The sequence below is a fragment of the Stenella coeruleoalba genome (assembly GCF_951394435.1).
Source record: "Stenella coeruleoalba genome assembly, chromosome: 17".
Classification (NCBI taxonomy): domain Eukaryota; kingdom Metazoa; phylum Chordata; class Mammalia; order Artiodactyla; family Delphinidae; genus Stenella; species Stenella coeruleoalba.
In genome coordinates this window covers 78941551-78966038 of record NC_137163.1, presented here as the reverse complement: position 1 = coordinate 78966038, position 24488 = coordinate 78941551, and the positions used below count along the sequence as shown (strand labels likewise).

The following is a 24488-nucleotide window of genomic DNA, read 5'->3' as shown; positions in this document are numbered from 1 at the left end:
TTTTCCCACATGGACAAATGTAACTTTGGGCCACCCCCTGGTCAGGTGTGTGCAGCCACCTTTGGGATGGATACAGCCGCTTTCCGTTCACTGACCTGAGATATCTTGAAAACATACAGGAGAGAAATATGTCTACATCCATTGCAGCAGTCGGAGCTGTAGTGCCTGGTTTACTTAAAGTTATTTACTGTTAACTTGGAGAGGCTCCCAGGCGAATGGACAAGTGCCAGACATTACAGAATCATAAAAAACCCAAGCAGTAGATGGAAACGACCTCTTAGTTATTAGCATGAAAATGATTGGATGAAGTGTGCTCTTGGCATGAAAATGGTAACAACATAAAGTTACGAGAAAGCATCTACAACATCTAAAGTGTTTCTTTCACACTGGCTTGATGTTGAAGTTCTGGTCGAAGACGTTTTATATTCTTCATGGAAGTATATTTTGATGATCAGATACAGAATATTTTGCGTAGTCTAAGAAAGATTAGGAATTTTTTTACTTTCACAACAGAAATCAGCCTGTATTTAACAAGAAAAAAATATTTCGTTGAGGAAATTACAGGTTGTGAAAATGAGGGAACACACAGTTGTTTTTAAAGTGATGTAGCTCAAATACTGTGTGAGAGACACAAAGCCATGATCAGCGTTATTTTTACTAACAAGTATTGGGCATCCAGTGTACATATCACATCTCTTGGGTAAAACAATCATACTCGAAACTCTGTTTCTCTCTGTAAAGAGTCTATCCTTTAAAATGACAACGCCCACAAAACAGAGCCCTAGTAGTTTGAAGGCAGACGATATAGGCTACCATACACAGCATACAATGTAAGGCGCTGTCAGGTGCTACTGAGAGACGATATATAACATCTGCTTTATTTTGAGATTTTTGTACTTTCTCCCTATAATTACTTATGCTTCATCACTTCAAGGAATGTGAAGTTTATGCTTATTGGGTAGCAAATAACTTTGACCACATCAAATGAAATCCAAAACCTATACTCTTTCCCTTCATTAAACCCACTGAGGTGACACGTGAAGGACAAGAGGCTGCACCAGGTCCTCCACTTTGTTACTCTGGACATAACGTGATGAATCTTAGCGACCCTCCGAGATGTTTCCTCCTCAACGATATGTATCTCCCAGTTGCTTCAAAAAGAGCTGGATGATTTGTTTGGGAGTTTCTTTGGCCAAGCAACGTCAAAGAGAAGGCATGCCTGATTATTCTTAACGGGGCCCTTGACAAGGCACAGCTGCTGTCAGCCAGCGCCATGGTTTCTGCCCAGCGATGAAATGACATGGTATTTCTGTGAACAGAAACCGTGCTGGGCCTAGAGTTCCAGCCCCATGCGGCACAGACACACTGACCGAGTCTCCCATTCATGAAGCCCGGGTGGGAACGGTCTACAGCATTGTTGGAGCGACGTCCCCGTCTGGTGATCTGATAGCTGCTGCCCCATCAGCCTCTTCTCCCTACCCGACCTGTGCTGGGCAGGTGCTCTGTCTGGGGACCTGGCTGCCCAGGTTGCTATGACGACAGAGAAATAATAGATGCGGAAGTAAGAGCAGCTTTTCTCCTCCTCTCATTACTGACAAACGTGAACTATTATTCTGCTCAGGACTTCAGATATAACTAAGGCGGGTGGAGTGAGGAAAAGGGGCTTCCGACGACACGGGTCTCGGGCAGGGAGCCCAGCATTCCTCACCACCTGCCTTTCAAAGGAAATGCTGGGGAGAATTACAGTCAGTAGTTTTCTCCAACACTGTTTCATTTGAAAGTACGCTTTGCGAGCTCACATGCCCTCAGTGAACCCTCATTCTTCTAAAATCTCTAACTGAACATAAACCATTTCAATTTTGTGACTCAAGGTTTCTGAAATTGGCCTTCACTTACTTGAATTTATTTAAAGAGGCAGAGCTCAAAGTCCCTGTTAACCCAACCATTGTTCTGGGGTCACACAAGGTACGCAAGATTCCGGACGGCCTCTGACACGATGCAGTTTTAAGACAAGACAGGCACCAAACTATGTTTAACATCTCGTCGTGATCAGCTTACCCTTTCCCTGAAGTGTCTTTAGGTTGAGACAATGCTGCGTGTGGGCTGGAGAGGAACGGGGTGAGCATGAGGTCTGAGCGTGAAGCTAAGTGACTGACACACAGACTCCCAGACAGGCTTTTTCGTTTTCTGTTTTTGTCATTCAGGTAGCAGGTGGCAGGAGTGTCCTCTGGGACTCCTTTGGAAAGAAATAGGTTCAAAGTAGAAGAGGAGACTTGAGAGAAGTTCGAGGTGACAAAATAAAAAGGCAGTAAGTTTATACTTTGCTAAGGGCCATCCTTGCATATTGTCAGTAATTCCCATATGCGTGAGATGGGGACATACACAGCTTCCAGACTGGGTACCTGCATCTCATAAAATGGTAAGTATCTTAACGGCTTTTGTGATTGTCCTGCCTCCACCGTTCTTACGCGCGATAGATTTCTCTGAAGACTGAAATGGGAAGTAATTATGAAGTAATAAAATGTATCTATTGTTTCGTCGTGTATTCAGCAACATATAAGGCAGATTATTTTCTCCCTACTCATTTAACACATTATGTTTGAGACACACATCTATTTTCAAGTATTTGAAATTACCAGACTCTCAGAGAAACCACTGTTTTCCTGTGGCAGGACAGCTGTGTTTCTCCCCCTGCAAACATCATTGCCAAGGAAGTGCTGGCAGAGCCAGCCTGGTGGCCCTGCAGTGCTGCAAACGATATCCAAGTATTTATGCATCGCGGGGGGAGCGGCATCTAAAATTCAAAGTTACGTATTTAAATGACTCATGCAGTAGAATGAGATGAAAGACTATGGGAGGAAACAGCACTACAAGCGGTTCTACAGTATTTACTCCTTAGTCCTGTGTTGTGCAAACACGTTGTGATAATGTGTATAAACAAACACTTAGCAACTGCGTGTGCTGCAGCTACAGATCCAATGTGGGTGATGCCGCGTCTCGCTTTGGTTTTCACATCTTGACAATTCATTTTGTACGAGATGATCTTATACAGAATTCTATAAAAATAAGGAAAAGTGTTATGATTTCTCTCCTTTCCTTCAAGAGTTCCACTTAAATCTGGTGCACTGTTTGCAAACTAGACATCCACGTAGCTGTGGTTAAGCTTATGGATTTAGAATAGATATGTGCATTACTGACTTCAGTCTAATGTGATTATAGGAAATGTTATCATCTGTATGGGATGTTATTTTTAAACATTCTGGTTTTTCTTGGATGACTATGAAGATGTTCTGTACTTCACTTGTCTGCCTCAAGGATATCACAACCACGTCCTCTAAGAAATATGCTCCGTATTTTTACCCTGGAATGGATGTCTTTTCTCCCCATTCCTCCAAGATTCGAACTGAACGTGTGTTAATATGCAGTGACTGCATTTTATAAACTTAACTTTCTATCATCTAAGGAAGACGGGGGCCATTCAAACAAAGGTCTGACTTAATTAAACATTTTAAGGCCTCAGTAAACGTTTGATTACACTCGGTGTGGTAAGTGGACCTTTGCTCATCTGAAAAGTCGCTGATGCCCTCCACGGTGTGACCAGCAAGAGAAGTGTGGGCGCAGAGGCACAGCTGCTGAGACCTTCACATCGCGGGCAGGTTCGGCCCACGCGTGTGTTTGTTCTTATCCTGCTGAGCAGTGAGGGAGGGTGCAGAGCGTCGGTGGCAACAGCGTTGCTAGCAGAGTGACCAGAGACACACTGTGACACCTGCTGTAGCTGAGCAGGTTTGGGTCTGAGTAATTTCCACACGCTCTTCACTTTTGAACACCTTCCTGATCTCTTTCTGCTCCTTTTAATCTATCGTAAGCATCTGTCTTCTCACTGATGATTGTCTGTAGAACTAAAGGGCTTTATCATCCTCCTGTCAACACTGCACCTGCTATATCACATGTGTGGTGTTTGAACGTGTTAGATGCTCGATGTACGTTTGTGCATTAACCGAAATTCTGTACTCGTCTGTCCCGATGCACAAGAAAGTACTTTAAGCAAATGCAGTCTCCGCAGTTTAGAAGGAAGCCCCTGACGCCTGGGAGACTGTCTCCCAGCACCTTCTCAGACCCGGGCGGCATGGTGGTGGGCGGAGCTGGAGTCCACAGGTAAAGGGACAGGTGGGCTCTGACACGTGGTGAACAGCTGCTCCAGGTCTCTGTGAGAGTCAGAAATGCTTCCTAAGGAATTGTTTAAGCTTTGCCATTAACCTTTTTGGGCAGTGGCCCAGTGGGAAGAAGGAGGAGCTCACTTACTCCTGTAGTCTTACTTCTCAGGCTGTCATACATCAGATGTTATATTTGAGCAGGTCACTTCACTTTTGAATATTTTCAAATTCTCATTCGTAAATTAAAAGCTAATAACTTTTGCCTTGTTCTCGTCACAGGCTTTATCTTATAAACTGAAGGCGGCACTACAGCTGGCACACATGGTGACACGTTACTCATGTATAGCAACGTGAATCATACAACTGAATGTAAGACTTTTAGCCAAAGCTAATTAACGAATCAAAACATTTCTTAGACAACATGGCCCAATATTCGGGAGAGAGAATATTGTCAGAATGAATTATTGTTGGGATATTTTAACAATGTTGTGTCACGTGTCATTGTCATGCCTGACGGTGTGGTGTTTAAAGAGCCATTGAGTGTGTCCATTGGCTGAGGGTGACGGAGAAGATCAGGACAGGATGGGGGACCCCTGCTCTGTTCAGCCAGCTGTTAGGCTGTTGGTCTGGTCTTGTTCCTGTGGTTTAAAGAATAATCTACATTCAGTGAGATGCAAGATTCAAGCTTCTTATTCTTCCTGTTTTTGTCCAGTAAAGAGTACACAGAGTCCTCTATACACTTTCTTACAACATTATTCTGGTAAATTATTAACACTTAACTACTCAATCCATTCGGATTCATCGTTAGTGTATCCCCAGCTGTGCTTGCACCATTTATGATACCAGTCCTTTTAACACTAGGCTTAAAAAACAAAGACACTCTATCATGTATCACAAGTTCAAATACATTAAGATCTATTTTGGAGGTTCTGTCCATTTCTACTGATGAATTTGTCCATTTGAATATTAATACATTGATTTGATTATAGGATTTAACAGCATATTCAGGGATTGATAACTTCTCCCAATTCCTACTACTCTTCTTTTTAAAGTATTTCTCAGATGTTCTGGGGGACATTTTAAAACTTTCTGTTGACTTAGTTTGTTTTTATTGAAAACTTCACCAAGTATATGGCATATCGTTGTTAAGAGCTTAGATTTTATTTTCTGTCCTTCAATAAGAATTTACAATTTCTTTAAAGCAATCTATGACAGTTAAATTTCTAAAGATTTTATAGGATTCTCCCCCAGATTTTTAATAATTTTCCTGGTGTTTATTGCTATCATAGGAAAAAGGGTATTTTTATGTTACAGTAATCTTATGTGAAGCTACATTATCTTTTAAATTCCAACTAGCATTTTAGGGGAGTATACTTGGAGTCTGCAATTATATTTTTAATAAAAAAATAATTGTGTTTTCTTAATAGTTATAAAATTAATTCCATTTTCTTATTTTACTTTATAAGTAAATCTCATCAATATTTTTGAAAACTAATGGGCATCTTTATCCAGTACCTGATTTTGATTAACATGGTTTCCTTGTTTTAACATTTAGGATAATATTTTAATGAAGGCTTTTTATGAGCCAGGTGCCACCTTAGGCTCTTTGACTACATCTGAGAACAAGATACAGCTTTCTGCCCTGGTGTGGAACCCAGCTTCCTGGGGCAGAAACGAGTGACAGCATATTAGACACAGTGTGTCAGCACAGTACAGGTGGGTAGGAAGGTGCTGACAGGCTATGAAATGACAGGTAGTGCAGGTGAACAAAGACAGAGGTATGTGGAGAGCTATCATTTGTAAAAGGTTGGTGAATGTAGGACTCATTGGGGTAACTTTTGATCAAAGAGTAGAAGGAGGTGAGGGTGTAAGCCACACAAGTATTTAGGGAACGACCGTGCTGGGCTCAGGGAACAGCCAGGCATATTCAAGAAGCATCGTAAGGTTTTCTTCTATTCCTATTTTCCTTAGAGTTTTTATTAGGAATTGCAGCTCAGTTTGACCAAATGTCCTCTCAGAATCTCTAAGGGAGGGGAAAAATCTCTCTCTCTCTCTCTCTCTCTCTCTCTCTCATCTCTGTATATCTCAATAGATCTATGTATCAGTAGATAATGTATGTATATTTAACTTGATGAAAGTAATTACTTTGATAATAACATCTGATATTTATCCAGGTTTGCTCTTTTGAAATAAAACCTACTCAGTCATAGTTCAATTTCTTTTGTCACTTGTTGGAGTCAATATGCTAATCGTGTGTTTAGAATGATAACATCTGTATTCATATTAATAATGGTCATGTTTTCGCTTCATAAAATTTCTTATTAATTTTCATTTTAGTTTGATTTAATAACATGAATTAAAGCAACTTCAGTAATTTTATGCTGGAATAATTACTTCTTAAAGAATTAGGTAAAACTTAGTTTTGAACCCATGTGGTCCTGATGTCTTTTTAAAAGTAAACTTTTTACCTATTTAAAAATTTAATTTAACCTGCCTCATAGAACATAAAACTAGTCAGTTGGCACACAGCAATAAGAAAATACAGTAAAATATTACTTGTATCATTGAAGAAATCATCTTGGAATTAAAGCAAATGCTGAAAGAGTGTTACTGTAGTGTGTGCACTAGCTAACAATGCCTTCTGCTTGTTGAGTTAAAGTTCACCTTATCTAGAAGGTGACATTTCACCCGCTGTTATTACATAGAATCTTACTTTAATGAGGTCTTTGAAAGTGATGGGATCTTTAGTCATAGCTTTAAGTACTACAGTAAAAATGGATCACATGTTCTACATAACCTTGCCTCACTAAAGTAAATGGTTCTTTCCCGTGTTGAAATTCATTGATATATTATCATTACTATATCCTGATTATTAAAGCTGACATTTGTTATTCAGTCAACCTTCATTCTTATTTGTAATATTTACCAAAATTGAAAAATTACCGCATACTTGAATACTACTTTAAGCTGAAACTTTAGGAATTCAGGAGTATTAAATATTTGGTAGTTCTTTTTTAAACATACACATATGTATACATTTTTGCTGTGACTTTTTATTTTACAACATAACATTCAGACTCGAAGTGCCTATGTAAAGGATCCTACTGTACTTATCTACGTACATGGAATGTTTTTCACAAATTAAAATGCAGGAAGGGTGGTGAAATGAATGAATGTGTGAAATGGGAATGTCACGTTGCCTTTTTCTCCAGCTGTTATGTCCCCAACAATCCTAACCCTCATCCCTTATTCCATCTATTTTTAGCTTTTCCAGCACAGTTCTGTGTCACTTGGTGGTAGCAATTGAAGGTGAGAATGTCTAAATTATCCCCAATTCCTTTCTTATTTTGCATCGATTCCTCCAAATTCTACATGATACTTGATTTCCCACAATTGATTCACCCACCACTTCCAATGGTGATGTGATTTTCCTAGGTACAGTTCTATACCTTATTTTCCAGCTGGATAATTTCTGCTGTTACACTTGATTCACTATCCAACCAACGGCACCAGGGCTTGTGGACATTACAGACTCTGTCCTTGATTGGACGTCTCTCTCTTTTGAAGGCCCTGTCTCCTGCCCTGAAAACTGGCACCATGCTGCCCCACCTGCCATCTGTAGGTGTGAAAGTGCACCCCTGTCCTCACACCACAGAGGGGGTCGTGTGCCCCTGCCTCCAGCGCTCCGCAGATTCCTCTGAAAACCTAACCATGGATGTAGAGTGACGGGGCCAGAGGACCCAACCCCATTCAGGAAAGCCTTACAATTACAGTTTCACCTCAAACTCTTATGCTGTAATAATATATGGAATAAGTAAATTCTTTCTTCCCCACAATTAATACGAATGAAGAATGATTACACAGTGAAACGCTTTGTTTACTCAGTGTTCACAGGTGATCACCATCTCAACATGAATAGTAAAGCCTGATATATTATCTAGTGTTAGCGTAGTTGTTTTGTCTGAAAAACAGTTTGTTTAAAATCATTCCTCAAAGTCACGTTCAGTTTCCTTTTCTGCCAGAGGTCAAGACTTTAAGGAAATTACTTACTGCAAGTAACATATCAAGAGGGACGAGTCCAAAGTTAAAGTGAAATTCTAGGCAACCGCTTTGCAACGCGGCCGTCAGTGAGTTGCAATGCTTATCTTCCCCTCTGGAGATCTGAATCTTGTCTGGCTGTTCTGACATCACGCTGGGCTAAGAGCTGAGGTCTTCACAAGCTGTCTCCGTGCTCGTTTGCCACTGAAGCTGTGTGTGTGTGTGTGTGTGTGTGTGTGTGTGTGTGTGTTTCCTAATGTGTGCTTCAGGCAGGTCCAGGCAAATCAGAAGTCTCTATTTTCACCAGTTAAAAACAATAGCCAAGGTTGGAGTGGAAGAGGGATGAGTAGGCAGAGCGTAGAGGATTTAGCATTTAGCGAAAATACTCTATGACTCACTGATGGTGGATACATGTTCGAACGCACAGAACGCTCAGCACCAAGAGTGAAGCCTAACGCAGGCCGCGCCCTCTGGGTGATGTTGCCGTGTCGACGTAGGTTCGTAAGTTGGAACACAGGTCCCACTCAGCGGGGGCACGTTGATCATCGGGGAGACTGTGCATCTGTGGGACGGGGGTCTAGGGGAAATCTCTGTACTTTCCTCTCAATTTTGCTATGAGCCTAAGACTACCCTACAAAAATAAATTCTTTAAAAATGAAAATATAAAATAACCCCCAGCTATGAGCACTTTTGACTTCATAGCAAAGCAGTGGCAGACAGCTAAATCCCTCCTTAGAGTCTCATAGAAGATAGGGTGGCCCCCAACAGTATGGAGGAAGGACAGAGACCACAAAAGGATTTTATGAAGTTTCCCTTCTAACAGACGAATGGAGCTTAAGAACATTCAGTTCATGGACTGAGCTGTTAGCTTGTCCTGGTTTAACAGAGTCAACCTATAAATATCCCCCTTAATGCCACTTCCCTTTTCTGTTTTCACTGATTGCCCTTTTTTACCAATCTCTGTCCCTTTGCTCACGTACTCACCCAAGGCAATGTGAGAGCATAACTGTGCTGATACATTATCTGATGAAAATGCACACTTGATTCGCACCATAAAATGTGAATGAACATGAAGAAGACGATTGGATTGGTGCTGATTTCTGATTTTTCAGGAAGATGACCTTCATCATTATTCATGATGTGGAACCTACATTTTCCAGCCTGACAGTATCAGGCCAATGAAGTATGCATCCAAGGCATGGTAGGAAACCTGAAAAAAAATTAAAAACACATTGTGTCAATCCTGGTCCTGAAAAGATGGATATTTCTGCATTAAGAAATGTGTATGTGTCAAGGACTTGAAGTTATGCTTATCCAGAAAGATACCCATAATTAGCCATTTATTAAAAACAAAGTAAAATAAAGTTCTCTCTCTAGGGTAAGATTTTATAATTTTTAAAAGGTTTTTATGTTTCTCAGTTACACTTGACCAAAACTTCAAGATTGAAGTATACAAATGTAAAGCTTTAAAAGAAAACAGTTGCCCGTTGCCTATTTCGGAGGTAACTATATTTAACTTACACATTTCTACTTTATTCTCTTATTTACACTTGAGATGCTTGTAATGTTATTTTTTATTTGATGCTAGACATTATCTATTACACGCTTATGATGGAATGTATTTAGCCATTGCATTCCACTCTCCCATGTATTTCACTAACACACTCCCAGTGCACTTGCATAATAATGATTATATAAATATTAAATGTCACTTGGAAACAAGCCAAGTTCATAAATGCATACTAAGCTAAAAACAAAGAAAAAAATGGGGACTTTGCATGGGATTGCCTTGAATATGGAAAAGCAGGAGAGAAGTGATTTCCTCACAGTGTTACGTCTGGGAATCCAGGACGTAGCATCTCCCTCATTTATTTAACAATGTTGTATTTGTTTGTTGAAATTAAATCACAACCAGTTGATCTTTGTGTATTACTTTGTATATATGCTATTCCATACTAAACTCACTTAATAACTCACCTGGTAATGGCTCATGTAATAGTGTCCATAGGCTCTTAAGGATTTTCTGTGTTCAAAATCATGTTACCTCTGAATAATGTCAGTTTCATTTCTTCTTTCAATTTTTATGATTTTTATTAGCTCTTTTCTTGCCTTATTTCAGTAAGATCTGAAGAAAAATTAAGTAGAAATGAAATTGGTGGACATTCTTGCCTCATTTCTGATCTCAGAGAAATGTTTCAATAATTCATAGTTAATGCTCTGATGCTTCTCATACATTTTTGTGTATACTCTTTATAATATGAAGGATACTCCTTTGTATACTCAGTTTTCTATGAGCTTTTATCAAATGAATGTAATCAAATGCTTCTTTGTATCTATTAAAATGATTATATAATTTTCTTCATTTTTAAAATTTTCTACTTTTAACGTGATGAAATATATTGTTTTCATGTGTGTGTCTGTATCTTCTCTGTTGCTCAGATTGGGCTAATTTTATTGTTCTGTCCTCAGGTTTCCTGATTCTGTCTTCTGTCACTCTATCACCAGGCTAGTCCAGCAAGGTTATTTATGTTACTGTAGCTTTTAGTTCTATAATTTCATTTCCTTTTTATAATTTGTATTTCTTTCCTGAGATATTGTCATTTTTCATTTGGTTCAAGATAATTTTTAATTTCTTGCTGAAATATTTTTAAGGTGGTTTTAAAACCCTTGCCAGATGATTCCGGTATGTAATTCGTCTAGTTTGTGTTACTTGGTTATCTTTCCTCATTCACATTAGGCTTTTCCTGGCTCTTAGTGTGACATATTATTTTAATCCTGGCCATTTTGCTTATTTGTTAAGAGTCTCTGGTTCTTATTTACTTATTTTTCTTTTTAGCAAGAAGTCACTGTTTAGCACACAGGTCCTCGCCTAATTCTGTGGGCTGTGGTTCCACTGACAATATGACATTTAGAACCATTTTGGTGCTAGTTGGGTCTGATTGATTCATCTGCGTCATCAGGCTCCCCCCACCCTGCCCGGCACCCCGTTCCCTGATGGTGCTAGAGGAGGGGAAGGGGCTTCCCCAGGTCGGGTCCCTGCTGCCACTAAGTGGATAAAGGGATGCTTCACCTAGAGGTGGGTGGACCACCCCTCTGTTGGGAAAGATCTGTGCTCTTCCTCCAGGCCTGGGAGCCCTAATTGGTTTTTTTTCTCTCTACCTTTCAGAGTTCTACTTGGTTGTGTCTGGCACTTTTTTCAGTGTTTTAGTTGTACTTGTTTGGGAGAGAGAACTTTATGCCATCTTGTAGGGAGCAGAAGTCATTCTAAACCATGTTGATAGTCAATCCTTTAATGACTGTATGGCGAGCATTCTTCTGTGTGTTTAATAAATTATGTCCCCATGTTTATTAATTGCTTCTTCACTAATTATTCTTAATTCTTCTCTTAGTTTATGTGAGTTTTTAAATTATATATATACTTACATATTTTCCAGGTATGTTTGCTATAAATAATCCTCAGCTTTCTGAACTTCTTTTAATATTGCTAACATTTGTTGTGGTATAATATTTTGAGAAATTATCATTATTTAACTGGTAGAAATAGACCTAGTAATTCTATAATTTAGAGAGTTGAGAGTTATTGATAATAGCTGTCTCCATCATTATTCTAAATTTTCAGGGAAAGGAAAAGAAAATGTACAATGATATAGTGGGAAAATAATAACCATTTAGTTTTTGCAAAAGTGTTTGAGTGAATTGGAACAACTTTAATTAGAATTAGCATGCTGGTCAAATCTGCAGGGTAATTTATTCATAGATCTCCAAATAGTGCATCATGGATGTTCAATAAATATTTAGTAAATTAATAAATATAGTGGTTCGAGCACTACATCTTTCTGTAGACCTAACAAGAACCATAAACTCACGAGAGCCTTGATAAATGTGAATGGAAGATGATGACATTGTGAGTGAACAGGGACCACAGGATGATGGGAAGAGGAAGGGTGTGGATGGCTGCATTCCTTCAGTGTTAGATCTTTCATCCCCTCCATCTGCCATAAAATGTTTCTGACCACTAGGGAAAACTGTGAGACATGGAAAAGACAACCCATTATTTCAAGGGTTTTCAGTCGTACAAAAGTTTTTGCCAGCGTACTGATAATGGTATCATTTTTATTATGTTTTATGTTAGGTTCAGGTTCTTCGGAATGCCGGAGAAGAAGTGACCCTGACGGTCTCATTTTTTAAAAGAGCACCTGCTTTCCTCAAACTCCCACTGAACGAAGATTGTGCATGTAAGCATTTATGAAGATTAGGTAAAATGCTCCCGTCACATTTACTTTCTAAGCCATTATTTCCTGGCAGTAATTTATTTTTAAAGTTGGGATTCCTGCCTGAATGCAAACAGTTTTCTTTAATATTACAAAGCATTCAATTAACCCTTCTCCAAAGGGAACAGCTGTTGTCTGTGTTTCAGAATGTATTCACATTTAGTTATTTTCCAACCTATAACTGGGGAAATATTATTTACTTTAAAAATAAATGTCATATCAAACATATACATTTTGTATCTCTATTAAAATTTCATTCATATTGTTTGATGAATATATATTCTCTAAGTAGAAAATAATATTCTCTTATTTGGCTACTGAACTTACTAAATAAGCATTTACACTTCATTTGTCCTGATGAGAACAGGGAGATTGCAGGAAGCCCCAGTCTATGTGGAAATGTAATAATTTTCATAAGAACTACTTAAAACTTTCTGTATCTATTTTCATATTATGAAATGAAATGCATATTATAGTTTTTGCTAAAAGCAAAGAATTATTATTTTTAACTGAGGCATAGTTTACATGAACTGAAATGCAGAGATCCTCAATGCTCAGTGGGATCAGCTCTGACAGACGCTCACATTTGCTTAAGCCACATCCCTTTAGATCACAGAATGGTCCTGCTGTGCCTCTTCCAGTAAATAACATTCCCAGAAACAGCTACTGCCTTAATGTCTTGTCATCAAGTATTAATGTAATCAAACTGCATTTATTCTTTTACGTCTGCTTCTTTCCTTATGAACCATCTCGTGTTAACATATTTCAGGAGGTTATTTATTTACATTGCTGTATAGTATTCTACCGTATGAGTGTAGTAGAGTTTGGTAATGCATTCTCCTGCTGGTAGACAGCAGAACTGTTTCCGGTATTTTGCTGTTGTAAATAAAGCTGCTATAACATTCTCATACAAGGCTTCTGGAAGTCATAGTATTTTACGTCACTACTCTAAGTACCTAGGAGTGGAATTGCTGAGTCACAAGACGGATGTGTAATCAACTTGCTAACAAACTGCCAAATACATTTCTGAGGTGGGCGTGTGTTTACAAACCCCCCACTGTCCACTCCAGTGGCGGATGAGAGAGGTCTGGCTGCTCTCCATGAATTCCAATATTTGATGGTCAAAAATTTCTTTAGCTATTCTCTTGAGTGTGTAGTGGTACCGAATTGTAGTTTTAATTTGCATTTCCCTGAAGGCTAATGATGATTAGCTCCTGTGCTATTTGCATATTTTATTATCCATTTGCATATCTTATTTTGTAATGTGTCTGCTCACGTCTTTTCCCCATTTTTCTGTTGGTATGCCTTTATATTATCACACTGAAGGAGTCGATAAGCCTGTTTATAGTAAGCTTTTTGTTAGCTATATGTGTTACAAACATTCTGTGCACGACTGTCTTTTTTACCTAAACGTGTGTCAAGTTTGCACAACTTTTTGATTTTGATAAGATCTAATTTACCATTTTGTTGTTGTTTTCGTTGTATATGCTTTTGGTTTTCTGCATCTTTTCTAAGAAATATTTGCCTACCACAAGGTTGCAAGGATATCTGCCTACACTTTTGCAAGCAGCTTTATAGCATTGATTTTTGTGTTTAAGTTTATAATCTATCTTATATTAGTAACGTTTTGGTTCCGAGGTAGGAATCAAGAATGAAGGAATCACTATCTTATTTCCACTAATGTATGCGTCTGTTCTTTCACCAAAACCACACTGTTGATTATTGCAGCTTTATAATACTTTAAAAAGTCACCTAGGATAGGCTCTTCAACTTTGTGATACTTCAAGATCATTTGGCTATTCTAGATTCTTGGCATTACTGCATCCATTTTAAAATAGCACATCAATTTCTATTTAAAAAACTATTATGATTTGGAATGTGACTGAATTTATAGACAATTAATATAATTAACACCTTAACAATTTTAAACCTTTCATTCCACAAACATATCTTTCCATTTATTTATATTTTAATTTTTCTCATCAATATTTTAATGTTTCCAGTGGGAAAATATTGCATATCTTACATTAAGTTTATTTTAAGCATTTTATGTTTTTGTTTTATTGTAAATAATATTTTAAAGATTTAATTTTCTAATTATCTGTTGCTAACACATAGAAACAATAACACATCACATTTTTATATATCAACATTCTGCAGCATAGTTTAATTTTCTTATTAACCAGTAAGATTTTTGTACTTTCTCTAAATTTTTCTACATATAAATTTATGTCATCTGCAAATAATGTTTTGCTTGTTTCTTTTCAAGCTGTATTTCTTTTAATTCCTTTCTTTGCGGGGGAGGGGCAGGTCATCTATTGCAACAGCTCGGGCCTCTTGTAAAATGCTGAGTGAAGTGCTGAGTGCAGACGTCCTTCTCCTGCTCAGGATCTTAGTGGGAAATCTTCCAGTTTTTTACCATTAAGTGTGGCATCAGCTGTGGGTGTTCATAGATGCCCTTTATTAGAATAGAATAGAGGTGCCTTTATATTACTGGGTTCCTGAGGATTTTTCTTTTCCCTTCTTTTTTTTAACAGAAGTTAATGTTGAGTTGTGTCAAATATTTTTCCATCCATTGAGATATTACATTTTTTCTCTTTTTTTTATTCTGTTGATAAGGTGACTTTTTAAAAATTGATTTTGAATGCCAAATAAAGCTTGCTGCATTCCTAGGATAAACATCATGGTCATGGCCTATTTTTCAATGTATATTACATGTTTTAATTTGCTAATGTATTGCTATTTTTTTTTAAATCTTTGTGCATTAAAGATTTCCAGATGTACTTTTCTTTTCCTGTAGTGTTTTAGTGGGATTTTGGTACCAGGGTTATTATGTCTTTGTATAAGCTGTGAAGTTGTAACTCCTATTTCCAGAGAGAAATTGTTTAACAGAGATCATATCTCTTTCTTAAGTGATGGAATAAATTCACCAGAGAAGCAATCTGGTCCTAGAATTATCATTTTTGTTTTGTATGAATTAATTTCTTAAATGGATATAGGACTTCTTTGATATTCTCTTTTCTTCTTTTGTAAATTTGGGTTAGATTTTTTTCAATATTTTTGTTCATTTCAACTAAGTTGTCAATCTTTGCATGAAGTTATTCATCATATCTTTTCATTATCCTTTTAATATCTGTTGATTTGCAGTAATGCCTCCTCCTTCACTCCTGATACTTATAATTTATATTTTCTCTCTTTTACTAGATCATTTTTGCTATGGGTTTTATTAATCGTTCCAAAAACCCATTTTCGTCTTGGTTAGTTCTGTGTTATTTTCAGTGTGCTGTTTCATTGCTTTTCACTTTTATTTTTATTATTTTCTGTCTTCTGTTTACTTTGTTTGCTCTTCCACTTCTAACATCTTAAGACACAAGCATAGATCACTGAGTTTACATCTACCTTCTTTTTGTGCTATAGTTAAGTCTTTAAATTCCAAAGGACTGCTGTCGATGCATTACAGAATTTGATATGCTATGTTTTCATTTTATTCAGTTCAAAATGCATATGAGTTTTAAAGTAATATGTGTGTCCATTAAAAATATTGTCTCATAAGAGAGAAATGCAGAGAAAACATCAAAAGAAAAAATAGCAAATTTAAAGTATGAACTTCTTAAGATTTAAAGAGTGTGAAAACTATATCTAGGCTAGTATAGCAAAAAAGCCTGTTTCCCTTCTTAGCACCAGGAAAACTATAGAATTTCAGGGTCATAAAAGAGGAGAACAGCGTCATCTTTTGGGTTTTTTTGAGCACGTCGGTTAATACATTAGGAGCGTAACCTGTAATGATGTTTGCATTTAAGCGTTGTATGTCAAATAAAAATTGGGAATCAATTACATTAATAGATCATATTTATCTACATTAACAACTCCAAAAATATAATGTTTACAGAAAAAGCAATGAATCAGAAATCAAGAAATATGTATTTTAATCCTGACTGAAACAATTACTAAATTTTAAAATCTTAGAAAAATCACAAATCTTTAAGACATGTATTACTCATCTTTATTTTTTTTTATACAGCAGGTTTTTATTAGTTATTTTATACATATTAAACACTCATCTTTTAAAAATAGACATTGGTAGGTTTCTCATGAGGATCTAATACGAAGTGTTTTAGTTGCGAATTCACAAAATTAAATAGTGTCAGTGAGGGTGCTTCCAATTACAGTATATACCAAGAACAGTTGTAAAGACAGAGCACTTACAAACTTTTTTTGCATCATAGAGTGTTATGGTAAATAAACATGGGATTTGCTAGTAGATAAGACATGATATTAAATAGAATTTTGTGGCCAAACAAAATCTTGCGCCATTCTAAGTATGATTCATAAGAATAGGACACTTTGGATAATAAAATGAAATAGTATTTTCTATATGGTTGCATATTTCCCTTAATAAAACCTTAATATTTATGAAATCAAAGATAAATATTTAGACGTAGAGAATGGACTTGAGGACACGGGGGGGGAGGGGTAAGCTGGGACGAAGTGAGAGAATGGCATGGACATAGATACACTACCAAACGAAAAACAGATAGCTAGTGGGAAGCAGTCACATAGCACAGGGAGATCAGCTCGGCGCTTTGTGACCACCTAGAGGGGTGGGATAGGGAGGGTGAGAGGGAGACGCAAGAGGGAGGGGATATGGGGCTATATGTATACGTATAGCTGATTCACTTTGTTATAAAGCAGAAACTAACACACCATTGTAAAGCAATTATACTCCAATAAAGTTGTTAAAAAAAATAAAAAGAAAAGAAAAGATAAATATTTGCAGGTCTCTTTGGGGGCCACTTTAGGTTTTAATTTTAATTTTTGTTTACTTGCAAAACTCTGCTTTGATATAAGTGAAATACAGATTTATTTTACTACCTGGCTTACCTGATACCACTGAGTGTACTGAAGTACGCAGTGTAGAAGGTGTCCGTGTAGGACAAGTGGGCTTCTAACCAACGATGCTGTGACTCTTCCCGCAGGTGCACCAAGTGACCAGAGCAGTGGCACCTCCTCTCCCCTCTGCGACAGTGGCTTACACCTCAACTATCATCCCAACAACACAGTAAGAGGCCCAGGGCACAGTCCCCATGAATGAGGAGGGCACCCAAGAAAAATGTATGTAGTTAGAGTTTGCACAAGCTGGTCTAGGACCCGGTTTCTCTGATGTAGTTGAAATCCTCGGCTGCTTTATTTTTTGAGAATTATGATAATTCAGGGAGGAGAAAAATAAGTAGGTCTGTTATTTTTTCCCCTCTCAGGTCTGTGTTAAGCCCTTTGTAAGCTCTAGAGACGACTTCGAGAGGTCACGTGTAAAATCATACAGTCATTTTATAACATTGCATGTTATATGTAATTTCATGTTCTAAATAATTTGACATAATTTTTATCATTTTTCTTTTGAAATTATTTAGCTAAAAGTAGCTATATAATTTGCCATATATTAGGATTGCTTAGCAATCTTCATGCACACCAGGGAATCAATATAAAGGGAGAAAATCTAACCTACACATTGTATAAAGTGTGAGGAATATTAAACTATACATGTATTTCATAATTGATACATTTGGCGTGTTTGTTTTAGAAAGTGTCCATTATTATTTTCCACCTGTACTTTGGAGTAAACAGGTTTTTTTTCTTTTATAAATATTTTGAAACTCCTTGTATTTCACCCTTCAAAACATGTACACTTTCTAAAGACAAAACGATTCCCTCTGGTTAAATGTGAGACTAACAATTTCCCCTGTGCTCACAAACATGAAGAGAAGCGGAGCTCACTTTATGTAGAATTTTATCTTTCTGTTCCATGCATTAGGATGTATGTGCCATGGAGCTTCCTCTGACTTGGGTGGCTCACTGTCCATTGGAAACTCTTGAGCTCACGGTGGCACTTTACTCCAGAGTCCTCCTGTGGACATCTGCAGGTCTCCGTGGCCCTCACCATGCAGCGCTGCACAGCATAATCTCAGCTGAGTCCCACGGGCCTCCACGTCCTTTTCATCTGTTTGTGTTTTTGCTCTGAAAGAGGAACCCTTGGCAACATCAAAGGTTATCTCTACAAGTATAAACCAGCCCCATCTGGGTATACTTCACTGCCCTTCTCTTTTACTTGTGTTACCAGAGAAATAACTGTCACACGATAGTTAATACTTAAAATGCGGGATCTTCAGAAGATGGCAAGATCTGAGTGCCTTAATTTCCTGTTGAGAGAACGAAAATACACGTCCTGTGCTCCCATCAGCTCCCTCCTCAAGGCTCTTACAACCTCCCACCCAGTCTTTGCCTCTTGCTTCAGTAATTGCTCTGCTCACCTCCGTCCCTTCCAGTGGAGACGCTCTTGAGGCCTTTGATGTCTTTCCAGTCCTTTGTGCTGGGCGGTGCCCTGAGCCCCGCTGCTGTGAGGGTCACTGCCCCTCTTACAGGAGTCTCTGCCTGGAATCGGTATGGCTGCAGCCGAGGACGCAGAGATGGGGCACAGAGGCAGCCTCCCCGGCCTTGGCAGGTGACACGGTGGCCACCCGCCCTCAGGAGCCCACATATAGCCAGGTGTTCCCTCCTCATCCACTTTCTCCTGAGAGCTTTCCCCACCCAGGTCACTCACACAAGAGTCCCCATCTCAGCTCTGCCATTTACTGTGGAGTGGGGACCAAGGTGCCTAGGAATATTTTTATTCTAGTTCTTGCCCCTGTACCCTTGGACTCCTATGTAATAATAAGTGGACAGGAAGGTCTGTGGGTAGGAGCCATTCTGGTCCGTTTTGAACTCATTCCACTGATGTACACAACAGCATCTACAGACTTGGTTACATGACCTGTGCCTCTATGTGGTTGCTCGCTATAACGTCTTCCTTTACAAAGGCATAATGAGAAAGGAAACTGCTCAGCAGTTCTGTAACATGGCTGTTCCAAACAAATCCAGCTGTAAACTTTTCAAAAAACCTATCATCATAAATTGTTCTTACTGAGTTGTATCGTTCCATTTTCAGGAGGCATATTTTATTTCCATTTTTAGCATTAGGATTGAACATTATTTGACATTGCTAAAGATCTTTAAGTGTAAGGAAATTAATGGCACTTATGATGTTTTAGACAACAAGAATCAAGACATATATAAATCAAAGTGTAATAAAAATAAAGACAGTAATTGCATTTAAGTTAATTGGATATGTGCTGAGAACCTGCTCTGAGAAAACCCTCTTCAAGGTGCCGTGGGAGGAAGTCCATTATGGCTCCTGGCCCCAAAGTTTAAAATCCAGATCTGTAAAAGTAACTGTAATGTAAGCAGGAAAATTGCAATGGACGTTAGCCTTCTAATGTCAGAGAAAAGGGCTGCTAGAGGCTTTGAACATCTGACTTACAGAAATCAACAAAAATGGGGGACTTCAGACCAAACGTGAGCCCGCCTGGGAATCAGACCCGAGTGGGTCACGCAGGGTCGGCAGCCGGTTGAGGGGTGGAGGACGTGTCTACTCAGGGGTTCATGACACGAGGGGCAGTCAGAGCGTGTCTCCTCGTGACCCATCACTAAATAATGAGGCACCTGGGCCCCGGGAGGCGCGTTTCACCGAGAGTGTGCAGATCGCAGAGACGCGGTCCGTAAGAGAAGCACCCGGTCCTCTGCTGTGTCTGCGTCCTCACCTCTGTCCAGGCCCAGGGACTCTGTTTTTAGTTCCTGTGCCTGAATTATTCTCTGACGGAAATTTTGCGTAAGCAGGTGCCATGTGAGTTCCCTCAAACTTTCTGTGTGTATTTTAAGGCAGCATTTTACACATATGAGAAAATAACACCTTGTAATGTACATATTAACATCACTCCACTTTCTTACATGAAAATGTAGTCTAGTCCTTCTAAGGGCCTGAGATCACCAATTTTAGCATATACAAGGTTCTCCCAGTTTGCTAGCCAAAGTGAAGAAAGAATTTGCTTGTGCTCACCAGGAGACTTAAATTCAGACACCAGCTACCAGATTCTGAGGAACGTTTTTCTTAACTATAAACCTTTAACGATGCTTTTAAGGCAAATCCTTAACGAAAGTTGGATCAGCGCTCTGCCCTGTATGCTATTCTGTTTTGGCCTGATAATTGCTCTTGAGGTTATCGTACAGCAATATACCTTGAATGTGTTACATTTTGAGAAGAGAGTTTATTTTAAAGTAAAGGCTCTGTAAATGCTACTTTTCCCGTTCACACTATTAATATTATAGGAAACAACATTCTTGACACTGAAGAATAAAGCTCTTGAAAAGTAGTTACGGGCCTTAAAGCCATAAAAATTCTTGTGTTTTTAGATCGTTTTTTATACAATTAAAAATAACTCCAAGACTGCTGTTACACAACAAGACTAGAAAGCAAATTTATATTCTGCTATTGGAATTAAAATAAATAATAAGGATAAATAATTTCCAAAAGATACCAGCTATTCCACTGTAAATAACAGATCTGTGAAATGAAATACATTAACCCTGATTAGTTCAGTAGCTGAAGTGAGACTTATCTCATATTTTTTATAAGAAAGAAACGTAGAAGAAAGTGACATGCTTACAACTTCGGTACATAAAGACACCCAGTCGGGGTGCTGCGTCAGGACATGCCAAAGGCCACATGTGCTTTCACATCTGCTGGTCCATGAAGGCTATGAAATGTGATTGTAAAACTCCTCATCCTCACCTATTGGTGATTGTCATTCTCCATATTCCATTACCTGTGTCTTTTATGTTCTTTGACATTTTCTATCTGTTCAGGGAACAATGAAGTGAGAGGATCTCTTTGTGCTTTTCATGAACGACAGGAAATAAATAATTTGCCTAAAGTTACATTGCAAAACTGTGAAATAATCAAGGCAGACGTCTGAGTCGTTCTTTCCATGGTTTCAGCTCTGACTATGGAAGTTAAATGCTGTGCTGTGGTGTCAGAGAGACGTAGGTCGGAGTGAATCCTGGCCCTGTTGCTGGCCGGCTGGGGGCCTCGTGTAGACGCCTGACTGCACCCTCCCAGGCGTGGGCCTCGAGCACGGCGCCCGGGAGCAGGTTTCAGCCGCGCGCTGCTGTGAGCTTAGTGACGGGGCTGCTCGGTCAGGTCAGGCCTGGCCACAGAAACCGCACCCATTTACCCCAGGGTGTCACACAGGATTGTGGTTTCAAGTGCCCTCATGCAGAAAAGACGGGAAGCAATAATTTACTGCTTCTAGAAGCCTTAGGTTTTCCTTTGGTGACAGCCTTGTCTCTGGAGATGGGTGCGCTCTGACACAGAAGAGCTACGTAACTTGCCCCGGCCCTCATCAGGTGGGAAATCGAGACTTTGAACCCAGATGGTCTAATTCCTACGGGGAGCCTCAGCCCTCACGCTGCCTGTCTGCGACATCTGACGTGAGGGCCAGGAGAAAGGAAACGATTAATGGGAACCTGGGCCTGTGCCTTTCAGTCACCATAGAAGAAGCACTGAAAGCAGCCGTCTTGCACCAAAGGCTGTGTGTCCCGGAGACCTGTCACCAGTGGAGCCCCTCGCTCTTGTCAGCCAGGACTCCTTGCCGGGTGCTCTAAAATGCTCGAAGGATTTCGTAGACTTTCATTGGCACAATGGTTGACAATTAACCTAATGCCAGAGAACTCTCAACCTCCAGTGAAAATAATGGAAGTTTTCCCCTCCCCCCAAATAAGCAATTTTGAAGAAGTTAATAACTGAAAGAAAAGTTAATAATATCTAGACTCACAGAGGTTCAACATTTAGACTAAAATAGAATCTCCTTCTAGCACCATCACTCAAAAATTATAGAATCTATAGCCTAGAGAGAAACCCGTCCGTGTCAGCAGTTCTCTGATCAGGTGGCGGCTTGGCTGGTACAGCACAGGCCGACTGCATGTCAACGTCATTCCTGTGCTGGGGCCAGGAAGAATCTCAACAGGGAAGCTGATCCAGTGAAAGAAACACGGATCAACATCTGCTGAAAAACTCAGATGTTATTCAAAGACGTGTCTTTTGTATACATACGGAAAAAACTTCAGCTTTTTATGAAACTTAAAATATATGTAATTTTAAACCAGTAGTAGTTGTCTTAACATTAAAACAATATAAGAAAATACAGACATTTTATTGACATAAACATGAGATTAAAACAATGGACAAAGATTTCCTGAGTGTTTGAGGGCTGTTTTATGGGAATGTTCATTCTCACAAATACTTTTAAGTAAGCGCTGAATCGCAAGCCCTTATAACAATGTTTAGTGCTTAGCAGATAGAAAATATTTGCTAATTGAACTTTCTGGATTTTTGTCACCTACTAGTTCACTGTAATTACAGTTCTGCCCCATCTTTCTCATTCTTGAATGAATTCAGTCGTCGCTACTTTATTTCTTCTTCCTTCTCCTCTACCCATTTTTCGTGTTTTCACTACAATTCTTAATCTCAGTGATTCCCTCCTCACTTTCTTATAGAATTCCATTAACAGCAAAATTAACAAATATACCTTTATTGCCCGCGAACAGGGATTTCCTGTGGTTTTCTATAAATGTCTTCTGATTATCTAAGGGTAAAATACCCCTCAGATGACAAGGGTGTGACATCAACACTGAAAACACAGAAACACAACAGCACTGCTGAACGTTTGTTGTCTTTTCAGGACACGCTGTCCTGCTCTTCGTGGCCCGCGTCCCCGGGCCTGAGGTGGGAAAAGCGGTGGTGTGACCTCAGGCTGATCCCTCTGCTGCATTCCCGGTTCTCCCAGTACGTGCCCGGGACAGACCTGAGTCGGTGAGTTCATGTCAGCGGCCTCCGCTCGTCTGTTGATTGCAATTGAGACCTGGAGTGACATGACATGCCTTACGGGTCTTACCTTCAGGTTTCTAGAAGTAGGAAGACCCGCAGAAGAATAGCGCAATGTAGTAAAACGCACCTCACTGCAGGTGCTCGAGGCTTAGGTTCGGCTCAGTTCTCAGCCCTGCTGACCGAGCCCGGGTGACGGTCAGGTACCAGCTCCATCACCCCGTTGCCTCTGAGTCGGGGGTCAGCTCAGTGGCTGGCTCGGCTCTGCTGCCACCAGGGAGGGTGGGCGGCAGGGGCAGCGGCACCGCCTTATCGCTGCCGGGCAGCGGTGAACGCTCAACTCTCCACGGAGCTCGGCTGACGGAGGGCAGCGGAGGGAGCGGGGGCTGAGGGCAGTCGGCCGGCTCCCACCACCTCACCCCCCCCCACCTCCCCCCCCACCTCCCCCCCACCTCTCCCCACCACCTCCCCACCACCTCCCCCCACCACCTCCCCCCACCCCCCCACCTCACCCCCCCACCTCACCCCACCTTGGGGATGACGGGTGGGTTGGAGCCTGAGGTCCTGCTGGGCCAGAGCGGTCAGCATGGGAAGGGGGCAGAGGGCTGAGCAGCTCCATCTCGGGCCGCCTCACTCAGTCTAACGGCTGCAGGCGGGTAGGGAGCCTCAGCTCTCCGCTGGACCTCACGCTACCGGGACGGGGCGGGGGCTCGGAGCGCTGCTTGGTTCACGCGGGTGGGGATGGGCAGGGCAGCTTGCCGCTCGACGCCTTGAACACCAGCAGGCGGGGACGGGAGGACAGGGGCAAGACCAGCTGCTGCTCTGCCTGCTGGAACCCTGGGGGGAAGGGTGGCGGTGCCACTGACGTTGGGCCAGATTAGGGCAGGCCGCCAAAAAGGTGCAATGCTTCTAGCCCGCTGCTTTGCTAGCCTTCGCACTACGAGGACAGACGCTCCTGGAAGCACTTTCTTGTCTTGCTCTTGGTCATCCTGGATGGAGACCCTGGAGGACCCTGCCTAGGATACACGGGAGGCGACAGGGAAGTTCAGGAGACTGACCCCCAGTCACCTCTCAGCCGCACGGCCCCGGCAGTCGCCCTACCCTTCCACCTTTCAGGAGCTGCCTGTGCTGGCCTTCGGGTCACGTTCAAGGTCCTTTAGTTGTATCAGGAGCCCTTGGGAGGGGCGGGCTGCTCTCCCTTGCCCGGGATTGGAGGCTCACCGGTACTGATAGTCAGATATTTTTATTATGTATTTAATAGTGTTCCCTAATTTT

At 40.3% G+C, this 24488-nt stretch overlaps 1 protein-coding gene across 8 annotated transcripts in view; it reads left to right on the top strand.

Annotated features, from left to right (window-relative positions):
• SNTG1 (syntrophin gamma 1) overlaps positions 1-24488 on the top strand; it is a 462794-nt gene that overhangs the window by 327839 nt on the left and 110467 nt on the right. For all 8 annotated transcript variants that reach the window (XM_079902226.1, XM_079902222.1, XM_079902224.1 and 5 more), the window contains 3 exons: positions 12325-12427; positions 17440-17522; positions 23071-23201. In XM_079902226.1, the coding sequence (XP_079758352.1) occupies positions 12325-12427; positions 17440-17522; positions 23071-23201 (317 nt within the window). The remainder of the gene's footprint in view (positions 1-12324; positions 12428-17439; positions 17523-23070; positions 23202-24488) is intronic.